Source organism: Squalius cephalus (genome assembly GCF_949319135.1).
Source record: "Squalius cephalus genome assembly, chromosome: 24".
Lineage (NCBI taxonomy): Eukaryota > Metazoa > Chordata > Actinopteri > Cypriniformes > Leuciscidae > Squalius > Squalius cephalus.
In genome coordinates, this window is record NC_137145.1 from 28,338,197 (window position 1) to 28,352,257 (window position 14,061).

At 40.3% G+C, this 14,061-nt stretch overlaps 1 protein-coding gene across 2 annotated transcripts; it reads right to left on the reverse strand.

Annotated features, from left to right (window-relative positions):
* Positions 1-3,432: 3,432 nt before the first annotated feature.
* On the reverse strand, positions 3,433-13,597 carry prrc1 (proline-rich coiled-coil 1). Of its 2 annotated transcripts, none has more exons than XM_079861174.1 (9): positions 13,487-13,597; positions 10,514-10,619; positions 9,581-10,018; positions 8,575-8,717; positions 8,393-8,495; positions 7,086-7,249; positions 6,837-6,940; positions 5,636-5,738; positions 3,433-4,609 (listed from the first exon to the last, which is right to left on the reverse strand). In XM_079861174.1, exons 2-9 carry the CDS (start codon positions 10,602-10,604, stop codon positions 4,400-4,402), a joined length of 1,356 nt encoding a protein of 451 aa, XP_079717300.1. In that variant the 5' UTR covers positions 10,605-10,619; positions 13,487-13,597; the 3' UTR covers positions 3,433-4,399. The 2 variants fall into 2 exon arrangements, with proteins under 2 accessions (XP_079717300.1, XP_079717301.1); XM_079861175.1 differs by having other exon boundaries at positions 10,514-10,607; positions 13,478-13,552.
* Between the last annotated feature and the right edge of the window lie 464 nt (positions 13,598-14,061).

Consider the following 14,061-nt stretch of genomic DNA (forward strand, 5'->3'; position numbering starts at 1 on the left):
ATGAACTCACAATGAAGCCTTGACAGCATGTGACCTAACATGTGCTAATGTCTCCTTCACTTTCTTGTTGCCAAAAATGTCACACACATGGCTAAATAGATTTTAATTTTATTGGCTGAAAGGCCGATGTCATTTTTTTGGTTTAATATCATTATTATTGTATTTTAAATGCAATTTTCTCTGCGTCATTTATAAATGATGATACACCATAAGCCCTATTCGGAAGGGATTAGTTTAATTATTACCAAAGCTTCTCAGTGAATTTAGTCCCGTCCGAATGTGCATCTCAGTAATCATTATGGACAATATCAGTAAAGTTTATGCCGACTTTTACCTTCTCTAAAAAGGTCTGGAAAAATGACCTAAGGTCATACTAATCCTGTGAGAATAGACCCGCTGTAAATATTCCATTATTTCCTGTTTTTCAAGTATGGAGGCACTCGAAAAAGCATTCAGTTGCATTCTAGAGTGTTTCTAGACTTTCAACTCAAGTGTTTTCTGCAGACCATTCAGATCAAAAAGAAGGTCAAAAGCACTTGTTAGAGGCACAAAACATCTTTTAGCTTTAGGGAAGTGCCAATTACCAACAGATTCCAATCAGAATTTAATTAATTGAATTAATAAATTGCTGATCGGAGCTAACTGTTATATATAGGTTATATATATATATAGATTATATGTGTTTGCGGTTGCGCACATGATTTAAGGAAGCACGGATTACACACATGACGACAGTAAGGTGATCATGGGCAGTCCAGCTGGCGGATGGGACGCCACCAATAATATCCAACCACAGAACCGCAGAACCATACGTCACAGCAGTCTGAGCTCCTTGTCATGAGCTGTGATTGGACCATCCTTCGGACAGTCGTGGTGTAATTGGTGCTTCCATAGTCTATCACGCCTGGGGCATTTCCCATAGTGAGAAGCCAAGCGATTGTTTGAAGGAGAACCAGAGCGCTGGAGGAAACTTGTTTGGTTATTGAACATATCAACTAATTTAGAGGTTTTAATGAGAGCAAACTAAACACAGATCTCAGGATTTATTTGTGTTCATTATGTAGAACTGTGTGCAAACATGGAGCAGGATGCAAGAGGGAGGTCCAAACCACCCGTGTTGATCGTGTGGTTAACAGAGGCTGGCAGATCACATGACCCCACCCTCAACTGTCCATTTGATTATACCAAATCATATATATATACCCAGACAGCAACATAGTGTCAAACTTTAGTCCTATTTATATTACAAAACACTTCAAATTACATATGTGATTAATGATGACTCAGTTTGCATCTCACAGCAAACAGGTCAAATCTGTAGATGTGCAGAAGAGTTAGTCTCTCCAGATTCGGTCAAAGAGCACAGAAATACATTTCTTGCTTATTCATAATGCATATTTAAAAACAACTCAAGGTTAAATAAAGTGCTGTACAGACAGAACAATATAATCAATAAGGACAAACAGATTAATGTACATATTGAGAATAAATAACATAACAAAACTTAAAGATTCATGAAGGATTAAAAGCCACATTTAGCAAATGAGTTTCAAGCTTTGATTTGAAAACAGAAAGAGAGAGATGACACAGTTCTGATCGATACTGTGTTTCAGTCTAGACCTACAGACCGAGAGCAATCCAAGATCCCGGACCTAAGCCATCTCAAACGTCACCAGTCCATTTAGTGATTTAATAACAAAAATTAAAATTTTAAAATCTATTCTCAATCAGCAGCCAGTGTAAGTAAGTTAAAAATGGGGGTGATATGTTCAAATTCACGTCTGCTCTTCAGCATTGTGGACCATTTGTAAACTCTCGATAGATGAGTGGTTCATTCCATAGCAGAGTGAATTACAGTAATCTAGGCAAGATGAAATGAAGGTATGAATTACAGTTTCAAAATTCATAAAAGAGAGGAAAGATCTAACTTTTGCAAGGCATCATAAATGGAAAAAACATGATTTAACCACAGAATTCATATGTTTATCAAACTTCAGTCTGGAATCAAATCAAATCAAAACGCCTTGGTTTTTCGTACATGGAGTAACATAAGAAGTTAGGTTGCCGAGGTGCATATGAATCAATTGGTCCAAACAGAACCACTTCAGTTTATTCTCAATCAAGGCCTAAAAGTTTTGTGTTAGCCATAGTTTCAGTTCTTCTAAACAAGCTAGCAATGCCCATGTGGAGTGTTTATCATTACGTGTTAATGGAAGATACAATGGAATTTGATTAATAAATCAAATAACACCCAATATTTATGACAACTGAAACCCAAGGACAGCATGTACAAGGATGGATCCCTGGGGAGCACCACAGGAGAGATGTGCTGCTGCTGCTGCTGCTGCTGCTGCTGCTGCTGCTGATGGATGTTGTCCGATACAAACTCAACCCTTACAGAAAAACCAAATGAATTTCACGTTATCACGTTTTCCACATGTGACCACATGAGTTTGTGCACATGTGAAGTTCATGAGTTTTTTCTGTAAGGGAAAAACTAAAAAGGACTGTAATTGAGCGAGCTCCACCTTTTCCAGATTTTTTTTCGATTAGAAATTGGTCTAAAATGACCTATGACAGTAACATCACGTTCAGGTCTCTTCAGTAATGGAGTAACTGAAGCATGTTTTAGGCAGTAAGGGACCATGCCATTGCTCAAACAGAAGATCAGGCCCTGGTGTCAACGATTTGCTTAAGAAAGCGCGGAGGAATAATATGAATATGAATATGACTTGTAGACCTAAAATGTCCAATAATAACTTTACAGACGAGAGGAGAAATGCGGTGCAGATATTTATTCAGAACGCTTGACCTGGTGTTTAAAGTGTTCAAGCAGGTATTGCTCAACTGACTGAGACACACATCTGCCGGGACAGCAAATGAGAATATTAAAATCACCCAACAGTAAAATTTATTGTGCATTGTTACAACATTCCCCAAAATGCCCGCACAGGGTCCTGTGAGGGTCAGTAAACTGCAAACAGCCCTGGATTGGCCAAGTCTCACAGCTGTTAGTGATGTTGCTCTTGGTCTCTGGTCGGCTAGATTGCTGACCTCAGATCTGTTGGGTTGTGTCATTTAGTTACCATGGTACTAGTACGGTTCATATTTCTTTGGGTTATAGTTCAACTGGCATTGATCATCATGACTGATATATTTTAAATAGCTCATTCACTCACCAGTCAGAGTTGCTAATAATCAAACAACTGAAACACAGGAAGATGTGTAATTTCTGCCCTGCTATTGTCATTAAATGCGATTCTGCATATTAAACTGCGATACGATAGATAAGAATTATACACCTCACATTAACAATGAGCTTTACAATAAAGTGGAAAACAGAATTCCATTTATATATGCTTAAAATGTGAGAAAATAGACCATGGCTGATGATATTTCTATAGGCACCAAAAACACAACAGAACAACATGAGGCTTTACAAAAATGTTTTACTCGTCTGCTGGTCAAAGGCACGTTTGTAAAATGGCATAAAACAAAATCATCCACAGTTTTTCTGGAGAAATATTACAAATATTTAAAGGCAGTTCTAGATTCTCCATCAACTCTTTGGGTCCATGTGCTACACATCAGCGGCCACTCAGAGGTCATGCTCAGGTCAGTGTGTGTGTTCCTGTGTCGCTCTGAGCAAACCATCGCTGACTGCAGAGTATCACAGCACACTGATTTCAGATTGTTTTATGTAACAACATCTATAGTAACTGGTTTATTTGTGCAGCAGAGCTAGAGGTTGGATTTCATCAAACCGCAGTAAACACCGACATGGACCGAGCTGTGAAAGAAACGAACATGCAGACAAACACAATATTGTAACAATGTTTGAAGATGATGATTCGGATGAAAAGAAAATGCTATACAATGAGATCCAAAACCGTGACATCAAAATGATATATTCACAATGTTATGAATGGTTCAAGTTAAAAACCTCCAAGTCAAAGTATTTGATTACAAGCGTTATGCATCTGGTCGGCAGAATCATCTTTTCTTGGTGAGATTTAATCGTTTTAAAAGAGACGGACCCTCTGTAGGACAACAGATGCATTCTGGTCATGACGACACGTGTTTTCATTTCCATCTATTTCCATCGCACAGACTGGGACGCCGTCATTTATTCGTATCAAACTCAAGTATAATAAAGGGCACAATATTTAATTGAATCAATCATTTAAAAGCGAGACGTTAGTTAGTCTGCCCTGTAGCTGGTTTATTTCAGACCTGATGCAGAAACGCAGCTGATGGAAAGGTTCTCTCTGGGTTTAGTGAGTCAGCTCAGCCTTGTGATGGGACATGACCGGAGAACACAGGACACCGACAGATGGAAAGGTGATTCCTGTGCTGTTCCGCGAATCTGTGGTCCGTGTGACACGACGGCATCTGATGTTCACACTGTCCTGGAGGGCAAACGCAGCTTGTACATGCCAGCCAGAGCCCTGGCAGCAGAGTAGATCATCTGCCGGCGGGACGTCCCGGTGAAGGCCTGGTGCCAGTCTGTGCGGCTCACGTTGGGCACGCTTCTCTCCAGAACTTCCCCCACCGTCACTAGCAGACCGGACCAGCGCAGGTTATAGTCAGGAGGAGTCAGGGACTGCGCCTGAACACACACACACACACACACAGATCTGAGTGCATGTTCATGTGACAGCACTAAATATACATCACTTAATGTGACTTCAGTGCTAAACCTCCAGAGTAGGAAAAAAAATGCAATGGGGTCCATCAACTGTCTGGTTTCCAACATTATTCAAAATATCTTCTTTTGTGTTCAGCAGAAGAAAGAAACTCGTACAGGTTTGAAACAACTTCAGGGGGCGAGTAAATGATGACAGAATTTTCATTTTGAAGTGAACTATTCCTTTAAGATTCTTTCCATTTAAACTGGTTATATCTCGTAATCCTAGTAGTGAATGTTTTATATGCAGTGGGATAAACATATGTAATGCATGCAGGGCCAAAAGTTGAATAGTGTACCTTTAATGCAATCGCATCATTAACAACACGGCACAACTGCTGATTTAATTGCAGCACAAATGCTGATTTTGCAGTTAATGAGACTGCATGCTCAACAGTTGAACAGCCTGGTTCAGTGTTAGCTGTCCACCTCCCCCAGCTCCACCTGTCTAGATCTGCTGCAGGATTTATGAATGCCTATCCAGCATATCTCACATGCTCACAGTCTGAGTATCTCTCGGCAGCAGCAGCGTGCGTAGCAGTCAGTTTGGCAAGACCAAATACATTAACATACATATCATTTATTAGTTAGAGCAGGAATCAAGGTTTTGTCGTGACAACATTCCTGCAATGCACCTGTTTCTTAGAAGAGCAATAAGACAACATTTTAAGATGATGAGGGGCTATTTGGTTTTTTAAGCTGCTTTTTATGAAACACATTTCCTTTTATGAATTATGATACAGCTTGGTTCGTTGGTCGGTTGGGTTGCTCCATAGTTTGCTTTCAATCAGGCTGAGAGGTGAGAGCTAATGGACACATTGGTCCTCACCTGCAGTATTCAGCATATGGCTGAATCAAACGAAACAAACGCTCCAAATAAGTCAGGAGTGAAGAACAGCCGCAGACACCAGTGACTGGCATCCCTCTGAACCGCAGAAATGGCTTTACCTGCTGTACGTGCTGCAGGGCCACCGGTGTAGCCTGAGTGAACGTCTCAATGTGAATCCCATTCCCAGGATCATCCAAGATCAGACAGCCGATGTCAAACCACCTGATGGAGACAGTGCGAACACAGACGATCAGTTTCTCCTGTCATTATGAATGTCTTTTGACATGACACGTGATAGATGAAAAGCTTTTCCATGTGATAGGCCTTTAAGCTTTTCCAGGTACATTTGGAAAACTGGGAGTAAAACTGGTCCAATCAACACTCTTCATTAGCAAAACAAGGCATCACAATATGAGGCAGTTATTGACAAAGGCGCTCACTGACTGAATTCACGAGGAATTCTGTCATCATAAAGTGCAGATATGAAATCTCGTCACTTCCTGTTTTAGGTTTGTATAGATGTTTTGGTTCATGTTGCGTTCATATCGAAGTCAAACAGTCGAACCGCACCAGTTTGTTTGGAAGCAGACCGAGACCCCCTGAAAAGAGTTCCTGCTAAGTGTGAACACTTCACTTCCAGTGTAGACACTAGACACTGGTTATGATGAGGGTTCTGCCAGACTGCGGTAGACTAAAGATGGGGAATGTTCTTTGTTTGCTTTCTCTATAAAAATCTATTGCCAGTTTGAATAATTGTTTTGTTTTTTCATGCTAGATAACCAGTGTGAAGTCTTGTTTTTTTAATACATAAAAATAAATAAACTAATTAATGAATATTTCTTAGCTTGTGTTTGTCAGTGTGGCCAGAATGTGACATGCCGTTTCCCCAAACACAATTCATCAACATTACTCGTCATTATTACAGTATCTATTTTTTTGCATTATTTTCCTGTTATCTCTGTAAAGCTGCTTTGAAACAATCTGTATTGTAAAAAGCGCTAACACTTGACAATATCAGCAGCAACAATTGAAAATAATGATTTTTGTCATAACATTTCAGCCCTACCATTTAGTGAGATTTTAAGCAGTCTGTTTACATCATGCAGTTGTTGTGTTAATACATGTGTGCCACCTTTGAGTAACATTAAACAGTCTGTGAAATAAACATGCCAGGTCAGGAGCAGCTTCTGGTCCACCTTTGCAGTGTACAGATGATGACAAGATGTTATTGGTAACAGCCTACAGTATTATGGCTGAAGTATTTGGTTAAATGCAAGATGCTTTTGGTGTTTTTGTCTTTACAGGATGAACTGTTCTTACTTGTCTGGAAAGAGTTCAGCTATGAAGTTCTCCACCGAGACTACGGGCTGCTTCTCATGAATGACAGCCGCGCGACGCAGACTGTCAATGCGCTCCTGAGCTCCCTACACACACACACACACACACACACAACCTTCAGGTCAGTTCAGAAGTCCTGTCAAATCAAAGATCTGTGAAATGGTGTGTTTTCATGACAGTAACTGGACGCAGTCAGAGGCTGAGGGGAACATGAAGCAGAGGCGTGTTCACCTTGACCCCTGCGGCGTATCCCACCGGCTGCGGGGCGATGTTGGACTGACCCGCCTCTCCCGTCACCATGGCCAAACCAAACACCTCCTGGAAGGCGTCGCGCACCGCTGCCACCTTCACTTCCTTATCTGACGTCACAACGATGTCCACGTCTCCTCCAGACTCTGAGACACACACCATTCAACAATGACAATCACATGAAGTGCTTTTCCATCACGCCGAGCATTTCTGAGGAAACCAAGTATCGATTCCAAAGGGATTTCCATTAGAGTGCGGTTCGGTGCACATTTCTCAGCAGTTAGCTAAACATACAGTATGAAACAGTTTTAGTGATGTGACTGACATCTAGAATTACATATGAAATATGAAACCTACAGTTTCATATTGTTTGAATATGACGTCATGTGATGAGGTGTTGTGATGATTTGTGTGTAAAGAGGGCAAAATAAAATCACTGATCTGAATTGAACTGAAATAGTCAATTATTCAGAAACAAAATAAACTCTACTTACGCATTAAAGGGGCTATTTGTAAAATTCAGAAATCCGTGTTATTAGCGACACCGGTGGCAAATGAGTGAACTGCAGCCAGTGACAAATTGCACTTGTGCACTAGAGACCGTGAGATCGTGATTCAAGGCCCCAGTATACTCACAGAGAAGTTCTTTTCCGTTCTTCACTTTGAAGTAAAAAGAAGTTGGAAATACCTTTGCAGCGATAGACTGTTAACGAACATGCTGACACTGTCCACACTGCCGAGTGCGACGTTTAGATGAACGTGAATATGTGCTGTGTGCTTTCCTCAGTAACAGAATAAACACAACAAAAATGACAGCGGTGAGAAAACAGCAGTTCAGAAAGCATCTGATCACAGCGATGAGGATATGTCTGCTCCAGATCTGCAATTCACCGGCATCATGTCGACAGATGAGGTCATTCAAACTACACTGTGATGATAGTTTGATTATAAAGTATACTTGAGACTACAGGCTATATAGATCTGGCTATGTGAGACTATAGTTTGAATTAATTCTGCATTATCCTGAACATCAGCTTTCGGTTCATGTGTCACTGAACAGAAGAGAGGCTCTCAGGAGCTTAAACGTCACATCCTTTAGACTTTTAGAGGAAGCCAGGGAAGGTTTTAAGTTTAAGTTTAAATTTCATTACAAACGGTTCACACATTGGCAATACAAAAAGCAATTAATACATGAAAATTCATACATATAGCCCCTTTAATGAACTGAAAAACTAAAACTAAGCAAAATACAATGTATTGTTCTGCAGTGCTGGACACACAGTACTCACTGATGTAAGGTGCCATCCCAGGGTCCAGTGTGGTTATCATGGACTCCACAGAGTGTTTGGTTTTATCCAGGACAGTCTTGACCATCTGGTTCCCAGCTACACCCTGCGATTACGACACAACTGCATCAGGACGCACAGAGAAACGACAGCACGGCATTATGGCCTCACTGTGTGTCCAGTACCTTGATGAAGCCCCATAATCCACCAGGTGCGTTGCCGTCCGGAGTCACTCGGGGATCTTCAGTGTCCTCAGGAAACGTGATGGGCGAGCTCACGTCTAACCCTCCAGACACCGGCTGCTGCATCATGGGATTGGTAACAATCCCTATAAAACACAACGACATAAGCACTGTATGATCTGCTGAGAGAATGATACTTATTCCCTGTAATGACTGTACTTAAGTGTACTAGAGATGTGTCCGAAATCACCCATGATCCCCTTATATAGTGCACTGTTGATAGTGGTGGCCGAAACCATAGTGGCAATTCTCTAGTGCACTCGTTGAATCCTGAAATGCACCGTAATAAGTAGTGTACAACCCATGTATGTTTAAGGTCTGGTAAAACGAAATATCATGATGCACCAGAGAGTCCTGCTTCAGTGTCGGGGATTTCCCTTCGATCACTCTCAGATGCAGTCTGACCTGCTGTCAATCAATCAATCCAGTTTTTACAGCTGTGTGTCAATCATTTGGTCTCATTTACAAATAATTTTGTGGATTATTCATATTCACAGTGACTTCTTAAGAAATTCAACCTAATTCGAGCATATTGCGTACGTACGCACATGAATTTGTTCGTAACTCGATTCTATTATTTCGAGTATTCTAAATGACTGACATCATTAGATTAGTCAATTGCATAGAACTCCTAAAATCTTCATATAAGTGCTTTCAGAATAACATTTCGTCATTATTAGCAAACATATAACTCTCTCTAAACTCTCTCTAGCAAGATCCTCGAGCAATGCCAACACATTCTCTTATACGCATGCGATTTTTGTGTACTTGTGGTTTCAGCTGTTCTGACATTTTCCCATAAATTTAAAATAAATTTCACAAAAGTTTGTTGAATCAAGATTTCATGCACAAATGCATGCGTACTGATGCCGAACGAGACTCGCTGAACACGTGAGGCGCTTAGGCAGGTGTACATGGGGTCAGGCAGGTTGAGATTGTTGAGTGATACCTGGCATGGGTGCGGCGCTGGAGAAACTGGGCATCAGCGGCGTCTGGGGGGTGCGGCCAGCGTGGCCCCGGGTGATGTCATATCCTGCGCTCACAGAGAAGCCGGTGGTGGGCGGGCCCATGGGGGGGGCGGAGAGGACGGGGCCCAGCGGCGGGCCAGCAGACGGGGGGGTGAAGGGGGCCCCGGGGCCGGCGTACGGGCCGCTCAGACCCAGAGGAGACGACACTGAGCCGAGAGAGAGAGGCGGGGGGGGCAGCGTGGAGGGAACAGGGCTGGAGAACCCCCCCGGGGCAAACGCTGAGATGCTGGAGGGAACAGGGCTGGTAAACCCCCCCGGGGCAAACGCTGGGATGCTGGAGGGAACAGGGCTGGTAAACCCCCCCGGGGCAAACGCTGGGATGCTGGAGGGGCTTGAGATGGTCGGAGGGCCGGAAACACCTGAACACAAGAAGAGACACGCTCAAATACATGCATGAACTATCGACAGATGATGAAAAGCAGTATCAGTGCATGATGGGAATATCAAATTACATAATATTGCACATTGATACACCTTAGTCAGGGTAGACAGCATATCTACATTTTTTGGGACACATGTTCAGTCCGTTCTTGGGTTATACTGTCTTCTGTCAAGTCTAAATTTCACACTTTCCAGAGTTTTGCGTCACCAAAAATTGTTTTGGAAAGATGCATTTTCAATACATGCACTAATTTTCATCAATCAGAATGAATCCAATCTGATTTCTGATTCTGACATTTCTATTTACATTAACCCTAAACATTGAAATCTGCTTCTGAGCATGTGCAATGCCCTGTCACCACATGGGTGAGGGTGGGGTTAATGAGAGCGCAGTGACATCATTATGATGATCAGTGAGGGTGGGGTTAATGAGAGCGCAGTGACATCATCATCATCATCATCAGTGGGGTTACCGCTGGAGAGTGGCGGGGGGCTGGCAGCTGCTGTCGGGGGGGGTGGAGGGGTGGCCGGCGGGGTGCTCTCTATGCCGCTCTCTTCCATCATCTTCTAAACTCTGTCCTGTACACACCACATGACAAACTGTAAACTTCTACTTATTCAAGACTTAAATATGACAAGCAGAAAATGATAATAAACATTTGACATAAGATACTAGAGGTGTAACAATATATCGTGTCACAATATATCGCAATATAAAAACGCAACAATATGTATATTTTGTATAGTTCACCATATGGCAATTCTCTAGTGCACTCGTTAAAATGCACCGTAATAAGTAGTGTACAATAGGGTGGTCCTTATTTTTAAAGTATCCAATTGTCATGCTCTTAACCCTTCAAATTGTTCCTTTATATAAGAAAATACAGCATGCCAATTTTTATGGCAGTAACATAATAATTACTGGTAGCTCAATAGCTTTAAACTTTCTGAGATTTTGATGATTTTCGTAAAAACAGATCATTTGATTTGGTATTGTACCTGGCTAGTAAAATTCCAAAGAAATCTCCATAAAAGCATCTAATGCACCATATATTCCTAAATATGTATTTTAGATACATATCTCAGTTTACTTATTGTAGAAACTAAATCCAAATTAATCCATCCATGACCCGGTTTAGCAGATTTACCTTTCCTGGTGGAATCAATGCATATTTCTATTGATGATCACCTTGGTTATTGTTTGGGTTTAGAGCACATTTTTTGTTTAAAAAATTACATTACATTCCTTGAAATTGACCTGGAACTTTGGCCGAATCAAGCAGATTATCAGGAGGCACAGGCAACCATGCAATGAAAGTAGTCAATGATCACGCCTAGAGAGGAGTGGCTCTGATTCAAGAATACAATGGCTATCTCACACACTCTGAAGAACAACTGCAGTTTCTCCTTCATGTGGTGGAAGATCACCGACGGATATATCCAGACACTGGCTGCTGAGCATCAGAAATGAGGGATTGTTGAAAACTTTGTGCTTTTTTGAGATTGTTGTCATTGTTGTCATGTCAGTGTTGCTCTGATTTCAATAAAATGTAGTTCATTTGCAGCAACTTTTAATATTACTTGCATATCACAATAACGCCGCACAGCTTAACATAGGCAATCTTCCACATGATTGAGCTACCTCTAGATATCATTTTTTTGTCAACATTTTTGCATATTTCTAATTTTGAAGTTAAAAGGAACAGTTTAAAAGGTTAAGACACTAACATTTTGCAAAAAAAAAAAAAAAATTGGACTTGATAAGGACCACCCTAGTGTACAACCCATAAATAATGCAATATCATGATGCACCAGAGAGTCCTACTTCAGTGTCTGAATTCGCTCACTCGTTTTTGTTCACTCTTTTCTCACGACTGTATGACAGTGTAAAGTGAACAAGAAGTTCACAGAGTTTTAGTATCAGTACTACAATAAACTACTATATATAATGTTGAATATAATGTATAATAATGCAATGGGGGAATATTTGTGGGTCCAGATAATGCCAAATGTCTGATGTTACCAGTAAAAAGTGGCCTACATTATTATAAATATATCTAGTCAGAGAACAAGCATATTCATCTACAATAATCCTGTATGTTCAGCTCCAGAATCATGAATATTGTTATTCTGGTGTCTCTATTGTCCTGAGCTTTGGGTTTCAGCACCAAGTCCAAACCTAGCCTATTCATTTACACACTCAATGTAACACCAAATTTAGCATTTTAATCAACAATACGTTTTTGTTAACCTTCTCTCATATGTCTTGGAGTATCGCAATAATATCGTATCGTGAGAGTATTGCTATTCGCTACACCCCTATAAGACACATGATGACAGGCTAAAACCATCATTTGATTAACAGGAATAATCTGGACTGATTGCACTACAAAACATTGTATTCTTATTTGAAATCTATTTGAAGGATAACCCCTTGAGATGCACCATCTCGTTTTCGAGGGGGTGATTAGAACAAGCACGAATACAGACAACAGGTTACATTGTATAACACATAATACTTCACATTCATACCAACATTTATTCTTGCTAAATATTTTTGTCTGGTTTCCCAGTACCGAAATCTAAACATTCTTAAATTCAGATACATTTACTTGAGAAGCCTTGTTTTTCAAAAAGAAGTGCATTTGTTCATGCATAAAATAAGAAAAATATATCTGCCAGTGGGGTGAGAAAAAATAACAGGGGAAACAAGATTATTTTTCTGACCCCGCTCTCAGATATTTATTCTTGTTTTAAGATCTTAATTTTGAAGACTTGATATCTTATGTCATTTTGCTTCTCAATTAAATGTATCTTGATGTAAGAATGTTCAGATATTTGTCTGTCTTCATCCGTGTGTCCTGCTGTCTATGAGGACATCCGGATCGGGACTTTCATTACACATGACTGAGCATGCGCGGACAACATATTTAAATGTATATATTATGAACATTGATGAAATGTTGAAATCCATAATATTAATAATATCACTACTTCAATTATGAAAATTATTTAGAACGTTGTAGTACACTTAATGTTCTTATGTGAATTAATCTTTGTAATATCACGCATAATATTTGTAATGGACCAACAGTATGATGGCATTGATCCTCAGGAGGAGTATGTGTGTGATGATATGTGATGTGATGAAAAACTCAAAGCTGATCACTGATCGATTCATAGTAATCGATTATTACTGCGAACACACATTTTCACTCACACGCAAATTACACTACACAAATCACGCTTTACTTCGATTACACTCATGACGTCACTGGTGTCTCATTCATGAGGAAATATCAGGATCTGGTAGTGATACGCACTCTCTAATCAATGTCTCTGTGAATTCTGCTTCAGGGTAACAGCATTTTCCAACAGACGGCGCTATTTAAGTGTTTTTCTGCACCGTAATCACTGAATAATGAATGCAAAATCACAATTCTTACCTGACGCGATTAAACGGAGTGTAAGTTTTGAAACGGGAGCAGAAGAAGTGCGAGAGAACAACAGTGGATCAACACGGCCGCGCGCTGATGACGTCGCACAGTGCCACGTCTGAAGCTGAGACGTGCGATTCAACAAAACAGTTTAGAGTGATGTCACTTCTCATTAAATCATTTGGAAGTTATTTAGACATTGTAGAAATACACAAGACAAATATTAACAAGAAAATCAAAGACAAAATTAAGTTACTTATGTGTTATTGTTCAGTTGCGAAGGGTGACTCGTTTTAGCGAATCGGCTCTCTTGAATCATTCGTTTCAGGATATTGCCATGCATGCACATAAGCAATTCCCTTTCATTTTATTATATTAAATATTTATTAATATTATTAAAGCTATATTTATTAATGATTCTAATGGCTACAGTACGCTTAATTGTTTGGATCTCACGCATGTTGTACTGCACATTGCAAATGGGATAAGGTTATGGGTGATAAAAAAAACTATTATAGGTTCACTTTCACATGGTTTTAATGTACTCATGAATAAATGGTTAAACAGGTTTCCAATTTACATTA

What these genes read in the sequence shown, in the direction of transcription:
- prrc1 (XM_079861174.1), bottom strand. Translation starts at nt 10,604, where the DNA reads ATGATGGAAGAGAGCGGCATAGAGAGCACCCCGCCGGCCACCCCTCCA. An exon ending in GATACGCCGCAGGGGTCAAG is followed by an intron (nt 6,941 to 7,085) that starts GTGAACACGCCT and finishes GTGTGTGTGTAG; the next exon opens with GGAGCTCAGGAGCGCATTGA. An exon ending in GCTGAACTCTTTCCAGACAA is followed by an intron (nt 5,739 to 6,836) that starts GTAAGAACAGTT and finishes TGTCTCCATCAG; the next exon opens with GTGGTTTGACATCGGCTGTC.